Source organism: Varanus komodoensis, unplaced genomic scaffold (assembly GCF_004798865.1).
Source record: "Varanus komodoensis strain SLA01 unplaced genomic scaffold, ASM479886v1 scaffold21, whole genome shotgun sequence".
In the NCBI taxonomy this organism is placed as follows: Eukaryota; Metazoa; Chordata; class Lepidosauria; order Squamata; family Varanidae; genus Varanus; species Varanus komodoensis.
Genome location: NW_025335589.1, coordinates 14,462,450 through 14,486,102, shown reverse-complemented (window position 1 = coordinate 14,486,102; position 23,653 = coordinate 14,462,450). Strand labels below are relative to the sequence as shown.

At 39.0% G+C, this 23,653-nt stretch overlaps 1 protein-coding gene across 2 annotated transcripts in view; it reads left to right on the top strand.

Annotated features, from left to right (window-relative positions):
* Positions 1-11,787, top strand: part of SPOCK3 (SPARC (osteonectin), cwcv and kazal like domains proteoglycan 3) — a 139,703-nt gene extending 127,916 nt beyond the window's left edge. For both annotated transcript variants that reach the window (XM_044430801.1, XM_044430802.1), the window contains 4 exons: positions 6,913-7,134; positions 7,743-7,805; positions 9,612-9,749; positions 10,183-11,787. In XM_044430801.1, coding sequence (XP_044286736.1) covers positions 6,913-7,134; positions 7,743-7,805; positions 9,612-9,749; positions 10,183-10,340 — 581 coding nt within the window. In that variant the 3' untranslated portion in view covers positions 10,341-11,787. The remainder of the gene's footprint in view (positions 1-6,912; positions 7,135-7,742; positions 7,806-9,611; positions 9,750-10,182) is intronic.
* The last annotated feature ends 11,866 nt before the right edge of the window (positions 11,788-23,653 follow it).

The following is a 23,653-nucleotide window of genomic DNA, read 5'->3' as shown; positions in this document are numbered from 1 at the left end:
GCCCACCCTGGGACTGCTCTCCTTCAGGACAGGTGGATGGGTTCTGTCTTTTCTCCACAGGCTGATCACCTTGCTAGGTTTCAGGGCACTCTGCAGCATTGAAGAGAACCATCTACTAGATCCAGTTTGTGGTGCTTCTGGGACAATTTCCACCTCTTATAGGAAGTTTTACCTTTCTACCCCTGGAGGCACTAGAATTAGCTGTTCTTCTTTACTCATAGAGATCAGAAGTTCACCTGTGAGCAAAGAATTTCTGGTTTTTCTGTTGCAATAAAAATAAGCAGAATATCAGGTTTTGTGCTTACTGGTAGGCTTTATTTAAAACAGCATTTATTATGTACAGTGATACATTTCAGAGTGGTTTCCCACTGAGGAGTCAAGGCAAATTAGGTTTCCTAAGTATTGAACTTGGACCCTTCATTAACACAACAAGCCAACTCTGAATTTCTCTTGTGTGTTGCTTAATAGAGCTTGTTTGCTGCTTACTGCCTACCTTGATAATTTCACTATTAACATTTTAGATGTTCTGAATATTTTAATGTCTGTTTTACTTTGAATCCTCCTTTCTGCAAATTAGCACCACTAAGAAATCCCATTCTTTAACTGAAAATGTTAAATAATATCTGTGCTCTTTGGGCTAAACAAAGTAATAATGATGAGTTAAAGTGAAATAAAGATGGATCTGTCTTTAAATGGATTTTTTTTTCTTGTGATTTCAGAATGTTCCCCAACCTGGTACCCTCCAGATGTGTCAGTCTACAACTCTCATTATCCCCAGCCAGCTTATTAAATGGTCTTGGTACAGACTATGTTGGGAGTTGTAATGTGGAGAGCACCAGGTAGGGGAAAGCTAAGGGATGCATGGATGCAAAAGCTGCGCTGCTACATCTGCTGTCTTGTATACCAGCCTGTCCCAAGCTGTTGCCCTCCAGATATTTTAAAGTACAACTCCCACTCTTCCTGACTATCCCAACTGGGGTAAATAGGAACTGAAGGAAGTTGAAGGCCAAAACATATGGAGGGCACCAGCCTGCCGGAGGCAGATTTACACTACAGTTAGTGTAGCATCCCTTTGTGATTCAGCTGGGACATAACTTAAGCAAGATGAACATAAATGTCTACTGTAACCAGGAACACTGGGAGCCATGTGCACAGAATTCAGGTTTATATTCTTCTGTAGGCAAGTGAAGGAGCCATTTTGATAGCACTCTTGGTGACAGATATGCACAAGCTAACTTGTTTTTACCCCTAGATGAACTAAAAAAATTTACAGTATAACTAAAAGGTGAGGCATACTGATGAAATAGACAGGGCCCAGTCAATTGACATACCTTACAATGCTTAATAGTTTTTGATCTGACATTGGGTCAGATCTAGATTTTAATCATACTTAGGGAAAAGCAACTAAAACCAATAGGATTTAAGATGGATTAACATAAATCCCTTTGATTTTGATGGATCTTATTTAAGTATGCCTAAGTCTGGGACTAACCCATTAAATGTAAGAGAAACTGGAAGTGTTTTCATTTCATTGTGACTCATGTAAGTTTGCAAGCAATAAACTTTCAATTAATTTTTGTAATTGTAAATGAGGTGCTGAACATTCATGCTTAAAAAGGATTTCATATGAAATGATGAAAACTTATTCAAATAGACGGAAAAGACAATATAGGGAAATGCAAAATTTTTACATCTGGCACAAGGCTTGCATGAAACATTTTCCAATGCAGTTCTAGTGATTTGGCCCATGTCATCCCAACCTTTTTCCCTATGATAACCACAATGCAAATGCAAAGCAAAATGTAATGTGAAAATCATCACAGTGCAAATATGGAGCAACCTGCCCAGATTACTACTTAAAATAGTTTTAATATGGCTGTGCTTTCAAGCAGTTATTACTCTTCAGATTTAATGTGTGACCCCAATGGTATGTCCGCATTTTCAGTTTTCCTGTAGTTAGTAGGCTAGTATCCTCTTCAATTGAGTAGATGCCTGTATTCTTTTTACTCCCTAACTAGTATTCATATTATTGGATTCCAGAAAGGCATTGTGGTCCTAGAGAAGCCAGACCTATTGCACGTGGAAACTCTTGCCCTCACCTCCCTTCCTCTCTACTTTTCCAACTATCTGCCTACTGCTGCCTCTAGCCTGTTTTGATGGGCAGGTTTGTGTCATTTAAAGATTAGATCCTGTACATAAGTAAGCTTGCACATTTATTCTGGATGTATTCGGATCTGCTAATGATTGTGCTGGTAGCAGCAAAGGAAGGTGGGAGAAAGGATTGGAGGTAGCTGCTACCACCTGCCCTTTTTCAGGGCTTCCATCCATAGTCCTAAATCTTTCTTGACAGCACTTTCAGAGACTGGGATCTAAGACTGGAAGACTCTCAATATGAGGTGCTCCAGAATGTTTATAAAGCAAAATGGACATTCCACAATCCTGGCTTCTGGCCCTGACAGCAGACCCCGAAACCATGCTGCCTGGATGACATTATTCCTTGCAGTGATTTAACAGTCTACAGCTAAACTGAAAACTCATTTGGAAAGCACCATCACTTGATCTGGAATCCCATTCAGGTGCTAAAAAGCTGTTGCACATAGGTCAAATCTCAGTGTATCCAAATATGACAATTCTTTTGTATAGCTAAGTCTCAAACTTGATGGAAGCTAATTGCATCTGATTATTTTCTAGCTGTCATTTTTATTTTTTTGGTATCCATACAGAAACTTTTCTTATATGGGAATGTGGTATTTATTAGCTGAGCTGTTGGCTGACCTGGGGCTCTATGCCCTTAACAGCGATGTTGCATGCTGTGCCTCCAACTGCTACCAGCCCTTCACATTTCTATCTTGCATTTAATTCTCTGTCTCAGTTCATCAACTACTTAATCCTCAGCTTGTCTCATTCTCTCCCGGTAGCATTGGAAGAATTGACTCACTTATGCATTAATAGAGTGTTTCATAAATCTGGAAAAGATGCATGATTTCAAATTGAGATTGGAATAGTCCTGGAAATAGTTCTAGCATGCAAGACAGCTTCTCGAAAAACAAGCATGTCACTTTAAAAGCTGTTTTTATAAGGGCAACATCATTATTTTACTCTGAGAATGAGTTACTTCAAAACTGTTAAATAGTAAATGAATTATTTTGAACCTCTCCTTATTCAGGTTCCAAAGGGAAGGGATCAAGAAGTAGGCATATTTGTGTTTGGAAACTTTTATTATTCTACATAAATTCCCAGAAATATTTATACATTATGTGTCTTGCAAGGCTTCACTGGTGAATTCCTAATGGAGGAAGTGCCAAGCACCATGAAGTGCAAAGACATTTATGGCAGTCTGTGGAATTCAGTACTTCCTTTGGAATTCTGCCCAGTGGCAGGTTTCCTGGAAGGAAGAAAAGTTTTTAATGACCTTGTACATGTGCCAAATTGGTACATGGCCAAGTGTTGTGACCTAAATCAAATGAAAGAATATTCTTATATGCAAGAAAGGGGGACCCCAAATTAGCAGTCTAACTATTGACAAAACATTGTTGGTTTAAATCTGCTTGGTCTATATTCTTTCCAGAGGCTAAGGCAGAACTAATGATGCTCATAGTTTTGCTGTGCTTTTCCAACTGCTAGTTGCTAGTTGACTTAATGAAATATATTAAAATCTGTGCTTTCTAGGGGAAAACCTATTTCCAAATTGTCAGTTATATATGCTTTCTCTGAATGAAGACAATCTCTTGTCCTCAACAACCTAGTGAAAATACAATGGTTATGGCCAAGGCATTACACATTTTAATATAAATTCTTATCCCATTACGCATTTGATACTTTGAAATAATTTAAGCCTCTGAAACAGGGGCCTGGAGAATTGCCAATATAGCACCATTTTTCAAAAAATGGAATCCAAGGAGAATGCAGGAAATTACAAGATGGTTAGCCTAATGTCTGTTCTGGGTAAATTGGTTGAAAGCTTTATTAAACATAGCATTAGGGTGCTGCTGAGAATGAATCAACGTGACTTCTGCAAAGGTAAGTCTTGTTTCACTAAGCTTTCTGAGGTCTGAGAATATCAGGAAACATGTGGACAGGAATGTCCCACTAGGAATTGTTTCTCTGGACTGGCTTTTCACAGAGTCTTTCACAAAATTCTCCTGAACAAATTTTGCAATCATGGAATTAGCGGGGAAGTCCTTTTATGGATCTCTAAAATAAAATATGCATGGTGTGGAAAAAATGAATAGGGTTTTTTCCCCCCTTCTGTCATCATAGTAAAAAAATGGGGTCATCCCATGAAATTGTTCTGTTGAAGTTTCAGGACAGATAAAATGGAGTCCTTTTTAAACACAGCATATAGTTAAACTAAAGAATTAACTTCTGCAAGATGTCATAATGGCCATCAATTTGGCTAGCCTCAAAAGGGAATTGGATAAATTCCTGTAGGAGAAGGTTACTGATAGGCACTAGTCCTGATTGGGTATGTGCCATCTTCAGGATCAGGGGCAATATGCATATGTACATTAATTGCTTGGGAATTGGACAAGAAGCTGCCATTACTACAGTCATGCCCTGTTTTGTGGGTTCCAGCGTGCAATTCGCTTGTCACTGTGTGAACATAATGCTGGACTAGATGGACCCTTGGTCTGATCCAGCATGGCTCTTCTGTTCTTATTTTCTTAAATCTTTTCATTTTGTTCTGTTTGAAACTATCATGTCTATCAGAAAGAAAGAAACTGAGATGAGATATGATTTATAAATATGAAAGAGTTTTTTGGAAGCATGCTTAAATTGGCCACGTCTGTTTTGAAATAAAAACAGCTGTTGAAGCGGTGACTTGGAACGTGTCCCTGATCTGTTTCAGGCCCCATGTTGCTTTCCTTCTGAGAATCACCCCCAAAGGTGCTGCTTGGAGAAAACAGAACTTCAGGAAGCAAATAGAAACAAGGAGGAGGCAGTTTCCAACAGGAACTGGTATGATCCAGCAGGAAACTCCTGATCTTCCAATCTAATTCAGGAACATGTTTCAGATCCTGGCCCAGCAGCTAGTGGCAGAATTTCAAAATATAGCATGATTTAAGCACGCTTTTAAAACATACAAACTTTGTGAATAAAGTCTGGTTTGACCATGATTGTTTCCTCGTACATTGACATGATAGGCAGTTACATTAAATTATTATACTTGGCTAAATTATTATTAAATTATTATACTTGGCTAAATTCTTCCACTTGTAGGGATATGAAGATCAGGCCAGAATCTCTCCCTCTCTTGCGCTCACTGGACTTTTTTCCCGTGTTCAGCCCTGGCCAGGGACCAAGCTGAGCCAAGCTGAAGTCTGTGAATGCTCAAGAACACTAGTGGCTTTTTTGCACAAGTATGCAACACACTTTCCTCTTAGTATGAACTGCTGTTCAAAAGACATTTCTACTTCTCCATAGAAATACTGAATTTAAATTATATAACCAAAGGGTGAGATCCAGGTTTAAGAATCATTTATTCCTATAGATTTATTTTTGCCTAACATAAAAAGTTTGTGCTTAATATGTTAAAAAGTTACACTTTGTTTCAAATGTTACTGTTAACCATGCCTAAATAATATTTTTTAACATAGACAGTTATATATAAGATCTGTTATGCTACTCCATTATTTTGGAGTGGTCAGCAATAAGTTAAAGTTTTTTAGAGGGGTGATCAATAATTGTACGAAGTCATTTCTTTCATTCATTAGTTATATAAAGATAGTGGAATCTTAGTTAACATGACAGTATGAACAGTTGCTTGCATCTTTATCCTGTAAAATCCATCTCTCCTGCACTACACTACTGGCTTCTGTTTCCGGTACTCCTTTACTACCAATTTTCATTTGTATCTTAGTTTGCAATGCAGTATCACTTTTATGAAAAGACAAAAAAAAATCATGTTATTATAAATGAACCAGATGGTTCTTTGCCAGGCATTCAACAATACCATACACCATAACTTAAAATCCATTGTTGTTCCTTATCCCAGTAAGGAATTCTATCCTAATGTATATGCAAAGGTGCAATTTTAGAAATTATTATTATAATTTAAATAGAAATGTGGTACATATTACCCAAGTGTGGAAGAGCACAACCTATGATCTGTGTGCTTTGCTCAGTCTGCTGTCTGAGCCTGCTATTTCAAATACGCCTAGAACAGCCCATAGGTTCTGTGTGACTTTTTAACTGTGTCAACAAAGGCACCCTTACCATGTTCACACAGCACAGCAAGCTGCACCACACGGATCATTATGTAGTTTCCTAGCACATGCATTGGGAGAAAAAAGTTGTGGTTTATTTCTCCCTCCATAGTTATGTGAACCCAGCCTCTCTCTCTCTCTCTCACATCGCCCAGTCAAGGGCAGCTTTGGCCAGGTCAACCTTCTCTGAGTCGACTTCCCCAAAAGAGCTAATTAACCAGGGAGAAGCCAAGCATACCTTTCTAAACATGCAGCCAAACTGACAGCAGCACACTATTTTCTTCCCTAGGCTACTTTCTCTTTATCTGGCCTCCAACCTTCTCTTCTCAACAATTCTATGTAATAATATTTGTCATCCAGGGCTTTTATTCACGATGGTCTTCCTCAGCTGTTTCTTGTTTTCTGGATGATAATATTACCAAAGTCAGGGTGCAGGAATACTTTTCCACTATATATTCTGGGAAGAAACACAAATGTATGAACAAATGAGGTACTAAGTAACAGATTCATAACAGATTCATTTACTCTTGTTGTTATGCTCTTAGCATGTACTTTGATACACTGATCAGCAACACACACTGTTGACATATTCGACTGGTACCTGTAAAGCCATTTCCATGATAAAGGATTTTCCTTGGCTTGGCTGAGCTGAGTGCCGCATTTCCCTTTCTGTTTTATCTGATTACTTTGTGTTTCCACCTTTTAGGATTTGATACCAGTATTTTGCCAATTTGCAAGGACTCCCTTGGCTGGATGTTTAACAGGCTTGATACAAATTATGACCTGCTATTGGACCAGTCAGAGCTTGGAAGTATTTACCTTGACAAGAATGAGCAGTGCACCAAGGCATTCTTCAATTCCTGCGACACTTATAAAGACAGTTTGATATCAAACAATGAGTGGTGCTATTGCTTCCAGAGGCAGCAAGGTAGATGGCTCTAACAACATGAAAATATTATTGATGTTTAATATGGGGTTTTGTTTTTAATTTGATAAAACATTATGGGGAAATACATGTAGGATTCATTTCTTTCAGGGATTATGAAAAGCGCAGCCAACTGGATCCAAAGAACTACAAAAAAGTCAAGTTCCCAGTCCAGTACTCTAACCACTATACCACATTACCACTGCAATTGAGATATGCATTTTATTATCAGAAGCTGTGTTGATGCTCTCTAACATAGAGGGTTTAAGCCATAGACATTTTAGGTAGGGTATGTATCCCCAATGATGATTATCAGTCATATCTGGGTCAAAAGATATACACCAGTTGACAAAGGAAAGTTGTCAACACCATGATTTGCTTATAAATTTCCCAGAGACATTTCAATGGCCACTGGTGGGATCAAAATAGAGTCTAGAGTCACTGTTTGTTTAACGGATCAAAATGATGTTTGCATTCTTGTTGCAATGCCTGGCTTACAGATCACAGCCATGAATAACTATGGTTATACCTGAAATTAAATTGTACATGGAGCAATCCATTCATAAGTTCTCAACCATAACTAAAGTTTAACATGCCTGGTGTCATTCTAGACCCACCTTGCCAGACAGAGCTCAGCAATATTCAGAAACAGCAAGGGGGAAAGAAGCTCCTAGGTAAGTCATAGATCATTCTTTTGAAGCTTTTATTGCTTACATAAATAACCCTATTGAAACTGCAACACAAAATCAATATGGATTCCAAAATGATAGACCAAACCAAATTTCACAACAGAATTTATAAAGTCTTATAAAGCTGTTAAACTTAGATTTATTACCTTATCAGATACAAGATACTATATCTGTTTTATTACACTACTCGAATGGCCATTTTTACAGTATTAAAAAGACACTGCAAAAAGAAAGGTTAGGTAATATACTAATAAAATACCATCTGGCTTTAAATGTTCTCTCTCATATTTTCTGCAAATCTCTTTTGTGAATAATTCTTTAAACATTTATATAACAACAATAGTAATATAGTCTTGTTCTGACAGAACTAACTTCTATTGAAAACTCTAGCATGAGTTGTGGCACTTAAGTGGAGTTCTTATTGTTAAGTTCTTATACTTAATACATTTCAAAATAAGTATCAGAGGACAGTTATTCATTTGATACACTACTGTTAGAGGAAGCATAAAAGACTATTGCTGCTTTTAAGTCAAACTGCATAAAGAAAATATTTGTATTAGAAACTCTTACACTTTATAATCACTATATTATAGAATTGTCACACAGTTAAAAAATTTTAGTTGATGAATTTGCGTATCAGTGAAAGCAGGATGTTCCAGCAATGAAGTAATTGACTGAACGTTGCCATCATGCTGCATTACAGTATCTGTTAGCAAGTCCTAGAAATCCTTTTAACTTTAACAACTAAAACGAGATACAGGTTTGCTTATGATTTCAGAACTTCTTGTCAAGGTTATATAGATGTGTGTGTGGGGGGGCATCAATGTATTACATCTGAAATTAATAATTATTAAATGATTATAAAAAGGCTGGATCCAGACATAGGATGAGGATCCACTTTAACATTCAAATCTCCACTGAGGATAGAATGAGGGGTGGAGGATTATGGCTGCTGGCTTGAATTTCTTGGAGAAAAGTGGAATTTAAATACAGTAAGGAATAAATAGGCACATTGAAATCAATGGACTATCTAATCATGACTAAAATCCAGTCACATCGATTTCAGCATGGCTTAGTCTGAATCTGTGCCAGATGCCTGAGCACAGAGAATACTGTCCTGTCATAAAAGGCTTTTTGAAACATGATGTACCAGAGAAATTTATTTGAATATGGTATTTCTCTGGCACTGCAGAATAGTCTTGTCCTCTTTGGGGCTCAGAACTTACTTTCTTCCGGTAGTGAAGGGGACTGTTAAAGAGAAGTGATTATCTGAGCCTTCTAATAGGTTGACAGAACCAAGGTAACAAAAGTTTGAAGAGGCCAATGAAATGACATTGACCAAGTTGAAGAGAAAACTGGGTTCTCCACAATTTGTAATTCCTGTCCACATTTCATTGGTGTTGATTCTTCTTTCTTCTAGCCATTACCTGTGCCACTGTTACTCTTGGATGGCAACCAGTAGGAAGTCATCCTCTTTTTGAGAGTCTTCTCTTGCTTTTAATCTGTGTTCATACAAATAGAAGTACAATATGATTTAAGTGTGTGTAGATCAACAAAAAAGAGGATATGAACTGTTCCTTATCTGTTAGAACAGAGAAATTAAATGATCAGTCATAGGGTTAGAGTTAGGAAATTTAAGTTTGATATTTTTTACAACTTTAGGAAGTGCTTACCTGGAAAAGTTGCTACATTTGAACACTTGGAAATTTATTCCTAAAGTTTTTACTTCAAGTCAGAGGATTTATGCTGCAAAACTGACTTTCTGTTCTTGTTGTTTTATATATCGCACAGGGCAATATATCCCATTATGTGATGAAGATGGGTACTACAAGTCAACTCAGTGCCATGGCAGTGCAGGGCAATGCTGGTGTGTTGACAGATATGGCAATGAGGTAACAGGATCCAGAACACATGGTGCTGCAGACTGTGGTAAGTCACAAAAACCTTCCAAATGCTTATGGTAAGGACACAAATTGGGGCCCTCTTCTGCTCAGTTTCTCCAGCATTTGGTATTCAGGGGACTACCATATTCACTACTGAAAGCAATATCAACTATCATGCCTATCCTTTGTGACCCTTTCAAAGTCATCCATGATGGTGGCCATTTACATTCTCTCAGCTGACCCATAAATAACACTTGCTTTCAAAAGAGGCAAATTAAAACCAATAATGTTTAACTTCCCCTCATCCCAGACCTCCCATTGTGGTTAGGCTTTCATCTCAGTGGAGGTTAGAGCCTCAGCCTATAGCATATACTTCCTAGACCCCTGCCAGAAAGTTATGTACCTTATTTGTACAAAGATGAAAATAGGTAATACAGTAAGCAAGTCTTGGCACAGAATAACATAAGTATATTTCATAGCTATTGATTTAGAGACATCTGGTGACTTTGCCAGTGGTGATTTCCATGAATGGACAGATGATGAGGATGATGACATGATGAACGATGAGGATGAAATTGAAGATGATGATGAGGATGAAGATGATGATGACGACGATGACCATGAAGGATATATTTGATCCTTTTAGCTGTGACTAAATTGTCTCTTTCTAAAATTTACAAGATGATACCCCGGAAAATTCATATACCTTCAAAGGTCAAAAGGATTCTAAACAACATGTATATTTTGTATGATTATTTGAAATATTGCAGCTGGAGTCATAGACTTTCTTTGTTTAAATGAAAATCATTATATTATGTGTTGTTTTTATATGCTGTTGAGCAGAAGAAAACACACTGGAATCTAGCCTGAAGAAAGAACTGTGTGTGTGCTACTAAAAAAAAAAGCAAAAACAAAAACAACAAAAAAACAAACCGTAAATGTGCAGATAATCATAAGGACAACCAAACTTAAAACCTTTCATGACAAAGTTGTCTTCTGTTTGGGAATGTGTGTGTATGACCGCTTCCAGAAGGTGCTCTGTTTTAAGCAAATCAACTTAAACTTTAGCAGTGATTTAGACCATGTGAACTTTTTTTTTTCCCAAATGTGCATGGGCAGGATAAAGAAAGCTCAATTCTGGACATAACATGTTGCCAGCTTATTATTTACTAGAGGAGTGGAGAAGCTGTACCTGTAGGAGATGTGTCAGATCCTCCTTTGTGTTTGCAACTGTTCTGTTTTTGACTTTGAAATTGCTAGGATCCTGAAATGATGTTTTAAATGCAGTAAACCCAGACACACAGATGCTGCAAATCTGAAGTTTTGTTGTCCTTTGTCCTCGTTTCTTTTATCTTTATGTTAAAATCACACAAGCTTGTTATGTGTGCTGGCAGCCTGATAATTTTATCTTTATTTCCATTGCAATCAAACCGCAACATTAGGTTGACATATTTTAATGGGAAAAGTTTGCATTAAAAGTGTGTTTATATATTACAGTACTTGAGAATAATGACATTTGCCCCAAGAAATACTTTTGAACTCCTTATGGCTTTTTAGTTTCCCAAATTAAAATAATTTTGCATCTCTCTCCTAGCCTACATTCTTTTCTGTTACTAATTCAAAACTTTAGAGGAATTACTGTAAGGTGCCTTGCAAAATAGAAATAGAAAGATTTATAGCATGGATACCAACATAAGATTATTAGGCAATAGCCAAGCATTACCAAATCAAAAATTAATATCGGTATAGGTACTGCTGCTGGAATGGAGAAATAGGTAATTTTCTCCCCCACCCCATTGTTATGTAATTATCATGTAGAATGCATTATAATTCTTAAGTAGAGTTGCATTCAAAATTTGACTGTAGAGAAAATTATTTTAATCACTGTATTTATGTTAGCATGTTAATTAATTGTGTAGACATTTTGAAACGCCGCTCCCTTCTTTCATATCAGACCTGTGGCTGTGTGCCATAATAAAATTAAAAGAACATGTGTAATATTATGCAAGCAGTTGTTTAATTTCAACTGGGCATTACTGTTTCCCCTGATTTTTATCTGGAGTTAATTGAAAGAAAAGTTAGTTTCTTCTTTGCATTTGATTTCAGTAGGTTTAATACTAAACTTAATTATCATCTTCTGTGACATTAAAGTATACTGCAGTTTCCCCCTTCCCCTCTTTTTTATGTTTATGTATAGTTTGCAAAATAAAGACTCTCATAACCAACTTTTACCTAGAATGCTGTACTGATTTTTATGCGTACCAGCTGCTGAAATCCTTTTATACTTTTCTGTTGAGAAATATGAGATCTCAGCTAGATGACAAATGCCATCCACCAACCAGCAATTTTGTTCAACCCTCCATATATGGCACTGTGAAGAGTGCTATTTTAGCCAATATGTTCAAGCCACAGTCAGTTCCTTAATTAAGGAAGGTCTCCCTGTGTCAGACTGTCATCAAGAGGACTGGTGCTTGATTGTAAGCTGGAGACTGGACGATGGAGACTGTCCAAGATACTCTGTTCTAAAATGTACGTAGGAAGGTTATGTAAAAAGACTAACTTCAGTGAACAGTTTGGCCTCTTCTCCTAAGAATTCCCATTTGTATCAGCAACAATACCCTAAGAAGACTGGATCTTGCTTACTTACTGAGTCTTTGTGCAACAGTGCAATTTTATGTGGTCTGCATGGTATGTAGAGACATTTAAGACATCCATAGTAGGCTCAGATGAGTTGCATTCATGTGAATCCACCCTGTGGATGCTCCAGCATACTGGCTTTTCCCAAGGCACATGGATTCTACAGTCTGGCGCATGCTTTCGCTGTAATTTCACCCTAGGATGGTCATAGAAATATATGAAAAAAACAATAGAATATGCATTTTCCACATAGGCTAGAGTGTGAAAATATACATTTTGGGGGAAATCAGTGGATTATTTGGGAGTTGAAATTTGTGCAAATGTATGCAAACATTTGTGCATAATCCAATTTCATCAATGGGCAGGTGACAGAATGAAAGGTACCTGGTGTAGTCTGAAATGCCTGATCCGGCTTAATCTTGGAAGCTAAGCAGGGTCAGCCCTGGTTAGAATCTGGATGGAAGACTTGAGTCATGCATTGAGCAGGGGTTTGACCCAATGACCTTCTAGGCCCCTTGCAGCTGCATGGTTCTATGAATGCAGATGGAATTGGTTTTACAGTATTCATATATATAATGGGTGCATTGATCTATACGTGCATATATGGCAGGGAAATATTAGCATTTTGTACTTATTTATTTATTTATTTATACTTGTGCCAAGCCATCCAATTTGGAGGGCATAGTCCTGCAGTAGATAAGTTATTGGGGCAAAGCAGGAGAGGTACAATTTCTTTTTTATGACACAAGAAAAAATAGTAAGTTTAGGAATAGGTATAAATAAATTTAGACTATTTCTACCTTCAGTTTGAGGTTCACATTGGCTAATAAAAAAGATTGTTAATGCTGTATTTACCCATGAAATTAATTTTATTCTAGTAATAACTGTGTAGTAAATTAGACACATATTTATTGACTCAAGCCCACTTGGTGAGTTCGATGACTAAGCAGATTCAAACGTTTCATGTCAAATGTTATCACTGTTCAACTTCACTGATGCACTGATAAACCAAGTGTTCATTCTGAAGAAGAGACATTCTACAGGGAAAGAGAACTCTTTTTTATTTTACCCGAGAGGATCACTGCACAGCCTCTGAAGGCTGCTTTTAAATGTACGTTTCAGAAGGCACTGAAGACACATGGGGTAGACAAGAAGGGGCATGTGCTGAACTTTGAAGTTGTAATAGCACCCATTATGCAGAAATGCCTGACCTATAACACAACTACTTCCCCCTCAGCAAGCAAGGTGCAGTGGGTAAATATGCTGTGGAAAGCACCAATTGACAGGCATGATTGGTCTTGTGGTTTGTATGCTAGTAAATGTTATTTCACTAAGCAATGGGAACAGTTGCTGTGCCATCACTGGCTGGCTGGTTCAATTCTACCTGTGCAGCCCCCTAATAGTGGCTGTCCTGAGAAAGAAGGTTTAGTTTCCAGTGCAAGGGTTGCAACTTGTGGCCCTCCAAATACTTTGGTTTAGAGCTCATCCCATCAGCTATGTTGGCTTGGATTGATGGGAGCTGTATACCAAAACTTCTGGAAGGCCACAAGTTGCCCACCCATGTAGTAAGCCACCAAGCTCAAATAAATGGAGAAGCTTAATTATGGTGTTGCCAGTGGAGAATCAACGACTACAAGTTCTTTTGGTTTGTTAGATACATTTTCACTGTTCCTTCACATGGTGTAGAGATCTATATTCAGACTTTATTTCAGACTTAAATGAATCAATATATATGATTATTGTTTCTCGTGTTATTGATCAGTTTCCTAGAGGCATTTTTAGGGGTGGGTTGTTACATATTTAAGGCATATGAGCCCAATTCTTGACTATCCCATGTCACTGTCTTTTAAAAAATGAAGACCGTACTTGATTTGTAAAATATTTTATTCTTGGAATTACAAGGAATAAAGTCCTTTGAAATTTGAGAGGGAAACAAAGTAGTTGGCTTCCTCTCCTTGTAACTGGTGTATAAAGTATATGATGAGCTTGATTTTTGACTGGCAAAATCCATTTATTTTGGATTTTGTATGCCAAATGTTGTCGTTATGTTGGTTTATGCTCCCATCAGCTTCAGCCAGTATGCCTCCACCCCCTGCCCCATAAACTTGCTACCCTACTGGGATTTCTTAAGACTCAGATTAGCAGCAGTGACATGGAAGCATGTGGGTGTATGTTATTAACAAAATGTTAAATATTAGCTTGATGGGGCTTTTTTTTTTCCAAAACTGCTACGGTTATTGAGACAAAATGGTTTCTCACATAACATCTTTGTGCGTATAATTGGTTGCTTTTTGTTAAGCTGAGAGATAATAACTAATTAAAGGCTTCGGGGTTAAAGTTAGAGTTCGTGGCTGAACTGGGAATTTAAAACCAGGACTTCCCAGTTCAAGTCATTCTTCTGCTTTCCTGTGTTGCATTATTTGCAGCAACGTATTTTCAGTGCAGCTGTTGTCTCACTAAATGTGCTGGGTGGCAGGGTGCATAGAATTAGATGAAGATCAAATGATAAGTCAACAAGAATTGAGGAAGTTAAATAATGGTTTAGTTCATATGATTTGGGAAAAATGGAAATGGTCAGATAAATGAAAAAGAAATGTTCAGTGGCTTAAAAATAAACAAGATTCATAAACCTGATAACTGTGTCAGTCAGTAGAGCTAAGATACAGACAGGTATGACTACAGCAATCTTTTCCCTGTCTTAATTTTCTTTTTCTGTAAATAAAAAGCTACTAGTTTGAGCTGCTAGAAATGGCCACTGTCTTCCAGTATGTGGTCATTGAATTTATAAGTCTCAGACTAGCAGCAGTAATGTGGCAACATTTGATTCCATATGCTCAAGTACCTTGTGCAGCAGGATTAAGTGTTTGCTTCATTTTTAATCTGCTGTGGTTATTAATTCAACATGCTCCTTAAAAGAATAAAAGTCATAACCACTTCTTGTATGGGCACCATTTAGCTATAGTATTGTGGGGAGTTCTCCCTGGCGCTATTCTTGAATTCATTGCCTCACTTTATTTCTGTTTCTGCACTATCCAGCAACCCATGGATAAGTCTCAGGGCAACAGTATCAGGCAATCATTCTCCCTGCAGCTCAATAAGTAGGCAAATCAACTGAAGTGGTAACACAGAGAAGATGAATGCTCCATATTAGACGTACAAGTGCCAGGATTCTTATCACAAAAAGGCTCGTGGGTTTTAGTCAGCCCTATTTTCAGTTTCATATATCTTGTTGCAGAAAGTCCCAAGTGTAGGATCCTTCAAATACAAGAGCATCCTTACAACAATGTATCCCTTCACAGACCTTAGAAGTTTTTGCCTCTGGTATTGTTCCTTAAAGAAAAGTGCTTTAAAAACAAGGCTGTGTGTGTGAAATAGCTCCCAGTGTGGTTATAGCTAAGCTTGTGCAACTCTGCTGTTTTTGAAGGCTTGTGACTGATATGGTAGAAATGGCAGAGCAGCACAGGGAGCGGTTGATAAAAGTGCTCTCATGCAGCAGCCACCACATAGATGGTCGTTGTTTTTTCCCCTTCCCCTGACACTGGAAAACAGACTTTCAGAGAGGTACCAAGTGTGGAAAACAGGCTGCCACAGAGGTACTGAACACTGAATTTTAAATTTATTCACTTTTTAGAATGCCTCAAATACACACCAAGACAACATGCAAATGGAGGTTTAGATACAAGTAAGCACTATTTGAAATTCATGTGCAAACACTGGTACACTATAGATCAGTGCCCTTTCATGCATGTGTATATACTGTATGTTAAAAACACACATGATTTTGTTTAACAGTGAACTATGCCTTTTTATATACAGCACATGAGAAATTGTTATTTGACAGTACTCTAGCTCTATGCATGAAAACATTCTGGAAGGAATGGGATATTGTGGAAGATGAGTAGCTGAAAGAGGTAAGTTATCACCTTACTTTAAAAAGATATAAATACAAGAAGTTGATTTTGTGGCAGCTTGTGCAGCTGGGTTGTGAATTCCATCTGAAGCACCAGCTGCTGAGGTAGGGGTTGGCTTTTTGGGGGGAGTGCTTCTTTTTAGAGACCCAATGCATGGGAGATATGGGTCTTCCCTTTTAACTGAAGCAGAGTTGGACACAAGTTCAAATTTCACATTAAGGGATATATTGCTCCTAAACTCTGTGTTCTCGGCCTCAAACCTGGGAACAGTTTGGGATACTTTCTTAACTGTTCCCATCCCTACCACCACCATCTTGACATCAATTTACCAACTGAGCTATAATTGCCTTAACCCTTAATTCAATTGGCAAAGGAACACTGATTAATGGTCACACTTCTAAAGATAGGACGATGTGTGATAAGCCCCACTTTTCGAAGAGATTACACTGCTATAAATACGTATATGGCTGCTGAACATTTGAGGTCAGGCAGTTCATGCAGATTTTTGGAAATGGATGCATGGCCTGCTTGTTTGTATTGTCTGATGGGCACTTGCAGAGTTGGCAAAGCTCAGCGGCAGAGAACATGCTTTGCACACAGAATGTCTCATGTTCAGTCTGTGGCATGACCACTTGAAAGAGTCAGTAGCAGGTGATGGGAAAGGCAGCTGCCTAAAATCCAGAAGAGTTGACTTCCCAGGGAAATAGCATTGGGCTTTTCTAAATGAGGCTTCTAACCTGCCACTTCCCTGAGGCTTCTGCTTCCAGATTCTTTGCTTTCCGTGTTAGGACCAGCTTCTTTGCTTTTGCTTAATGCAGGGAGGGATATAGCTAATTGTTAGAGCCATGTAAGGAGTTCTTGACTCCAGTGGGTGGGGCTTTTTAGGAGCAATATCTCTTTCCTTTAAGTGATCCCCTTTTCTTTGCATTCCTCCAATCCTCAGTGTGCCTCAATTTTGCAGGCAAAAGCTGGACAGATACTCTAACTCGTTCCCCCCCTCAACACACACATTTCTAACCTTCTCTCTGGCAGGTATATCAAGTTGTCAGGCCTCCCATTGCTAGTCCCTTTTTTGACGTAGCCAGTTCCCCCCATACTTCCCCCACCCCTATGCTTTATGGTCAAACTTTGCTGACTCAGGGGAGGGACTGTGGACTTGGCACCCAACCTCCCCTTATCACCTTTTGGGAAGCATTTCCATTCTCTGTGACCAACAGGAAGGAAACAACTTCTGGTTCTTCAACCATCACCTTATGTGCTCTCTCTCTCTCTCTCTCTCTCTCTCGCTCTCGCTCTCGCTCTCATTTCCCAAGAAAGAAGGTACTTGCCAAGAAGGTTTATATGACCTAACTTGATTTTAATCCTTAAAACACAATACCAAAATCTGGTCTCTATTGGCTCATCAATATAACAATATGAAATAAAACTAGCAGATTCAGTCTGTGGGTTATGATTCTTGGGCCACATAAAGACATAAAGGCAAAGGTGCTCTGTGTGGCCTGAGAAAAGAGAAGCTACAGCCTGAATGAACTCTATCAAAAAACCTTTACTTAAATAAAACATAAAAGCAGAGTCTGTGTGATTCTATAAGGGGCAATCCACATTCTTTGAGACATGATGGCAGCTGACTGAATCCCAGAGAGAATAACAACAAACTGTGAGCTGAGGGAAAAAACAAATCCCAAGTGTGTGTGTGTGTGTGTGTGTGTGTGTGTGTGTGTGTGTGAGAGAGAGAGAGAGAGAGAGAGAGAGAGAGAGAGAGAGAGAGAGAACGAGGGGCGGAGGAGTGGGTGAAAATGGATGCTTGAAGCCACCAAATACATCAAAGCTGTAAGTAGGGAATTTAGCCCAGGCATGCAAAATCTGGAAAAAGAAGTTTAACTTCTATGAGGACATTCCCATGGCAGAAATAGAGGAGGCAGTGCAAATCAAGCTGTGTCTACTTATTTGATTGGAGACAGTGGGAGACGCTGCGTGCAAACAGTCCTGACACACAGCATACTTTGGCTTCAGCAATAGGTCACTCTAGAGCCATCTCAGAAAGAATTAAACTCTGGGAAGATAGAGCTTTTTCATGTGGAAACAAACTATAGAGGAAAGCTTTGAGGAACAATGCACTAATATCAAGATGCCTGCAGCCAGTTACACTTCTGGATTTATCAAAGACTCCTTGATAAAGGACCAGAGAGTGCACAGAATACAGAACATTCAAGTATGAAACAGATTGCAGAGGGGAGAGAATTTGACTTTAGACAAATGCTTGGAAACTTGCAGGGCAAATGAGTTCTTCAAATACTGGGCTGAATACAGGAAGGACATACAAGGCAGCTGTGGGCGGTCGGGCAGGGGCTGAGGGAGAGAGAGAACTCTAATTTAAGGGCAATAATGAACATTATACAGTGATGTAAATCACTCAGGTCTATCATGATTCAAGATGATAATCGATGATCATGTAAGGTACAGATAGACAGTAGACCAATACTGATATGCAACAGAAGACAAAAACAAAAAACTGAACAATGCTGTGAGCTAAAATAAGGGACTAACATGTGAACAGAGGAGGGTTCTGCAAGAACAGACAAACCATGGATCCTTGCCACATGTTAACCAGGGAAGAGACACACCAGAGCAAAACTTCAGGAGGACAGATATCCCCCAAAAACATAACTTTAGACTGGGGAGGGGGGACAAAACATAGGAGGGCAGCAAAAGGACCGTACCACTTGAAATAGCCAAGTTATTAAGAGATCTGCACAGTGAAAGATTGCAAAGTTCACAACTGTAAAGTTCCAGTTCATTTAGTTTTTATTTAATTTTGCAAAATAGAAGATAAGTGACAGTATCGAAGAACCATTAGATTCAGCCCGAATGGGTTGTGCTTTCTGGGGGGAATTAGAGGACTCTTAAGAACAATGCCCACTTCTTCTGACCTGAGGAGAGAAGGACCTTTCCCTAAGTTCTGTAGAAAGACATTTGTTTGAATAACATATAAAAGTTAGTGTTGAAAGGAGAATCTGTGTGATCCTATAAGGTGCAATTCAGCTGCAATGAGACAGTGGAAGCTCCTAAATGTCTAAAAGTTGTCAGCCTCAGAGTAAAGTGGGCATTCATTTCTCTTCTTCCCCTTTAATCCAGTTGCTAAAAATTAACATGTTGCTGAAAGCATTTACCTGGTGACTTCCACTATGTCTGGGGCCTATTTACAATTTTGCAAGGGATATCCAGGGAATAGGGTAGGACATCAAGGCTGAAGAACAAGAAGCATGCCAGAAAGGTGTTGATCTTGTGTCACATTTCTGCATCAGGTATACCAAAAAGACAGAATAGTCTTCTCCAGTGCTTTTCTTCAGGTAGAATGAAGCCTCCTTTTCCAGGCACAGACAGTTGTGAGGAAAATAGCAGAACTGAGGATATTGTGTAACATTCCCCAGAGTTTCCCAAACTGCAAATGCACCAGGTCTCATTTCACATCTCACCCTTGACAATGACAAGCAGCAAACACATCCCTACACAGTGGTAGAGCTTTGTATGTTGAAGGCATCAGGCACCATCTCTGGCAGAGAGGCCTTTGAGGGACAACAGTGTTGTACAAAGGCAAATAGTTCAACCTAGCACAGCTGTGTTATTGCAGTGGTGTTACTGTTGGTGGTGGCTGTGTTACACTTATGGTTACATTCCAGTTTAGAAGCAATGATATGGCTATACAAAAGTAAAACAGATCAAGAATTCTTCATTTCTGAATGCTGAAATCTGGCTAATGGCTCTGGAATTCCTTAGGCATTCGCTTCACTTTTGTAGGAATTGGAATCTGCACTGGATATTAACATAGTTTCTAGGTCAATAGATTAAAATCTTGCATAGGTCATGTGTAGATGAAAAGCCAAATGAAAACCTTGCAGCACAGTTCTTATGACTCATTGGCTGGTTCATTCAACATGACTAACAACACTGCACCATTTCCGTGGCATATGGCTTTCTGTTCAAGCTTACTGGGCAGGCATTCATGTAGTTATCTGGGCACCACTGTTCCCATGCTCCACACACCAACCTCTGTCCTCACTATGCATCCCTGCAAGTGAACTTTCCATCTTTTCCCTATTCTTGCTATGGACTGTAGCAGCCTGTTCCTGATTGGTCCACTGAGGTCCTGAGGTGGGTTCCCCTTTCCCCCTCCAGAGAGTACCTTAATGTCTGTGGCACTTCTCAGCTGCTTGAGCCCCCACAGAGATTTTTATTAAGTGAAAATAGTTTCCCTGTGATCCCCTTCACCCTCCATATATTTTCGTCTGTCTGTTTCCAAAAGTAAACAGAACATATCATTTGGCCAATGGGAATAAAGTGAGCAATGACATGTTTATAGCTAGGGATATGAGGACAGCAGAGATCAAGGCTAGAAGTGGCCACTTCAGTGGTAATTCTTGCCAGGGGACTCTAATGTTTCCATACCAACAACGGTAAAATGGTTCTCCTGGGTCTGGACAGTGAACCACAGTGAAATGTGGAAACCTTATAACAGATTCTTGATTTTCTCTGTGTTTTCAGAAAAGGAAGTGAGGAAGTCCAGCACTGGGTCCACACAACACAACAGACCCACAATAGTAGGATTTCTCTATGGGTTCTCGTGTTGTGTAAATCTATCCACTGAGTCCTACTTCCTAGCGAGTATTTTGAATTGCAACATTGCTCCATTAAAGAAGTGGACTGTTTCGAAAGTGTAGTCAAATTAAGCAAATGTTGCTCTCTTCAGTTCCACTTTATGCTCAAAGCACTCTGGTTTTTCAGCACTGTTACAATCATCACTCTTACTATGCCAAAACATTTCCTGTAATCTGGGTTTTTCTTAAAAAAAGGTTTAAAGCTAGAGGTTTGGTCAAATTGTTGATACAGTGATAAAAGAAAGGATGGCTGTAGAAGATTATGGGACAGATTTCAATTTGTTTTGCCCACCTGGCCAATTGGATAAGTGAAACCAAATTGTGACAGTAAAAAGGGTAGGGCTTGAGTCTCATACATTTCTTGTTCTTTCTCCAGTATTCAGGATGGTGCATAGAGGTGCAGTAAATAAATACAGAACTACAGTAGTAGTAGTAAGTTTATTGTATTTAGCCAGAGGCCATTACAAATATACAAAGCAAAACAATGAATTAACAAATAAAACCTCTTGTAGTACATTTTTCACTGTTCTTTATACTGTGAACCCAGAGAAAAATTTCTGACTAGCATGCTACCCACCTTTAATGATTATTCTGATTCCAAGAAATTAGTGTTCTTATTATCAGATGCTGATGCAAATGTGTCTTATAGACTTTCGCTTTTTGGTAGTTAAAAAGATAAGAGCTAGGGAGGCTTTGAAGGGGCACTGCCCTGATTTATGGCTGGCCTTTAAAAAAAGTATTATGTATTCCTGCACCAGTACTGCAGTTAATAGCTTCTGTAGTGCCTGAACTTGCCTAATCTTGGAAGCTAAGCCGGGTCAGGCCTGGTTAGAATCAAAATAGGTGACTTGTGTACTTGATTCTGTGATTACTGTTGTAAACTGCCTGGAAAACTTTGGCTCTGGGTGGTATAGAAATAATAATAATAATAACAACAACTGCTACTACTACTACAGCAACTACAACAACAGCAACAAGAACAAGAGTTTTGAAGTGTAGGCACACAACATGGCAATCTTCATAGCCATGCCTCCAAGGAAAGCCTAAAATTGCAGGCAGCTGGGTTAATCCATATCGCCAAAGAGGTTCTAGCTTTGGCTATTAGGTGGTAGTGGTGGTTATTGATAATAATAGCAATAACTTGAAATCGATCAGGACCAAGCATTTGACCAAGACCAAGCCACCTTGAGATACTTTGCAATGCAACCAAGAATAATATATTAACGTCCCCCCCCCCCCCACAAAACCTACTGTGAGGATTGCAACTAAGCTCAGAGGGCAGAGGAGAGGTGGTGGGTGGCTGATGCTAATACAAAAAGCACAGTGCCTCATTGCAGTGTAGTGTGAGCCCTGCTCCACTGCATCACTGAGGGTGACATGGAAATATCCCTCCCTGTGGAATAACAATGTCAGATTGTATAAAAAGTGCAATTTGTCCCTGCTGACTGAATCTTTTCCCTCCCTGCATCATGATTAATTGATCAACGTATCTCTTATCAGTTGCTCGGGCCTGGGGAAGAGAGAGAGTTGAGGAGAGGTCTCAGTTAAATTCCATCGTGATGGGCTTTTTACAATTTCTGTGGGTCTCTCTCCCTCCCTCCCCTGGAGTCCTGTGCCAGCATTCCCTTTTTCATTGGTTTGAGTCCTATAATAGGATGAGTTATCTAAAAGCCTGTATCACACCATACAGAAATCCTATTCAAGTAAGGATTTACTGTATTGTTCTGCAGAATACAGTTTTCTTGAAAAGTTATAACCCGAAGCCTATTTGAGATGGATTTCAGCTGAGAGCAGTGAACTATCTGTATAGTCCTCTTTGAAAAGTGGGATAAGGACAGAACCGTTGGAGATCACCTTTCTTGTAGGCCCAGCAGAGAGAAGACACGAGGCTGCTTCATGATAATTTCCTAGTATTGTGCGACTTGACAAACTATCCTGCCCCAAGAGAACAGGCAGAAAAGTGCTATCGAGACACCTACACTTGATCTTGGGGGTGGAGGAACCCTCGAATGTAGAGAAATAAGGATTCTACAGTGTCAGCTCTGACATGGTGAGTCATGCTTCACAACACAGAGAGAACCCACAGAGGTTTAATTAAGGAGTGTCAGGCATGTTAAGGATTAGAGGAAATGGGGAATGACATGGCAATAATGAAGTAAAGAAAAGGAAAATAACATACCTCTAATTGCTATAGATATCTGCCAGAGGTGTTTGCAGATGGCTTAGTTTCATAGATTTTAAAACAGAGCATATCCTGGACAGAACCACCTTCACCATCTGTGGAATTACTTTTCCAGGATTATCTTGAAGTGTAATGAAACGTAACTTCTACAAATAATGAAAGTCTGGTGGACTTAGCCATAACTTTTATTTCCCTTATTACAGTGTCATATCATGTGCAAAATGGGGAGCAAATGAGATGGCTGGAAAAAGTGAAAGGGATTGGAGAAAGGGGAAGTCCAGGATTCTGGTTCAGGGATAGGCAACAGGGTGCCCATGCATTAAATGATTTCTGTGGATGGGACCTGACTATAGGTATTTGTGAATATTTTTGAACTGAAGGAGGAATTGCTGGGGCACCCTGCTCCTTCCCCTTCTTCTTCAAAAGAGCAAAATTTCTTGCAGATGGCTTTGACGGCTTGAAAGGAAAGTCAAGGCCCATTTCAGGGCCACATGTGGGACTCAGATGCTTTTGTAGGAAATGAAGATAGCAAATGACTGCCAGCTGGTGAGTTTATCTTCAGTGT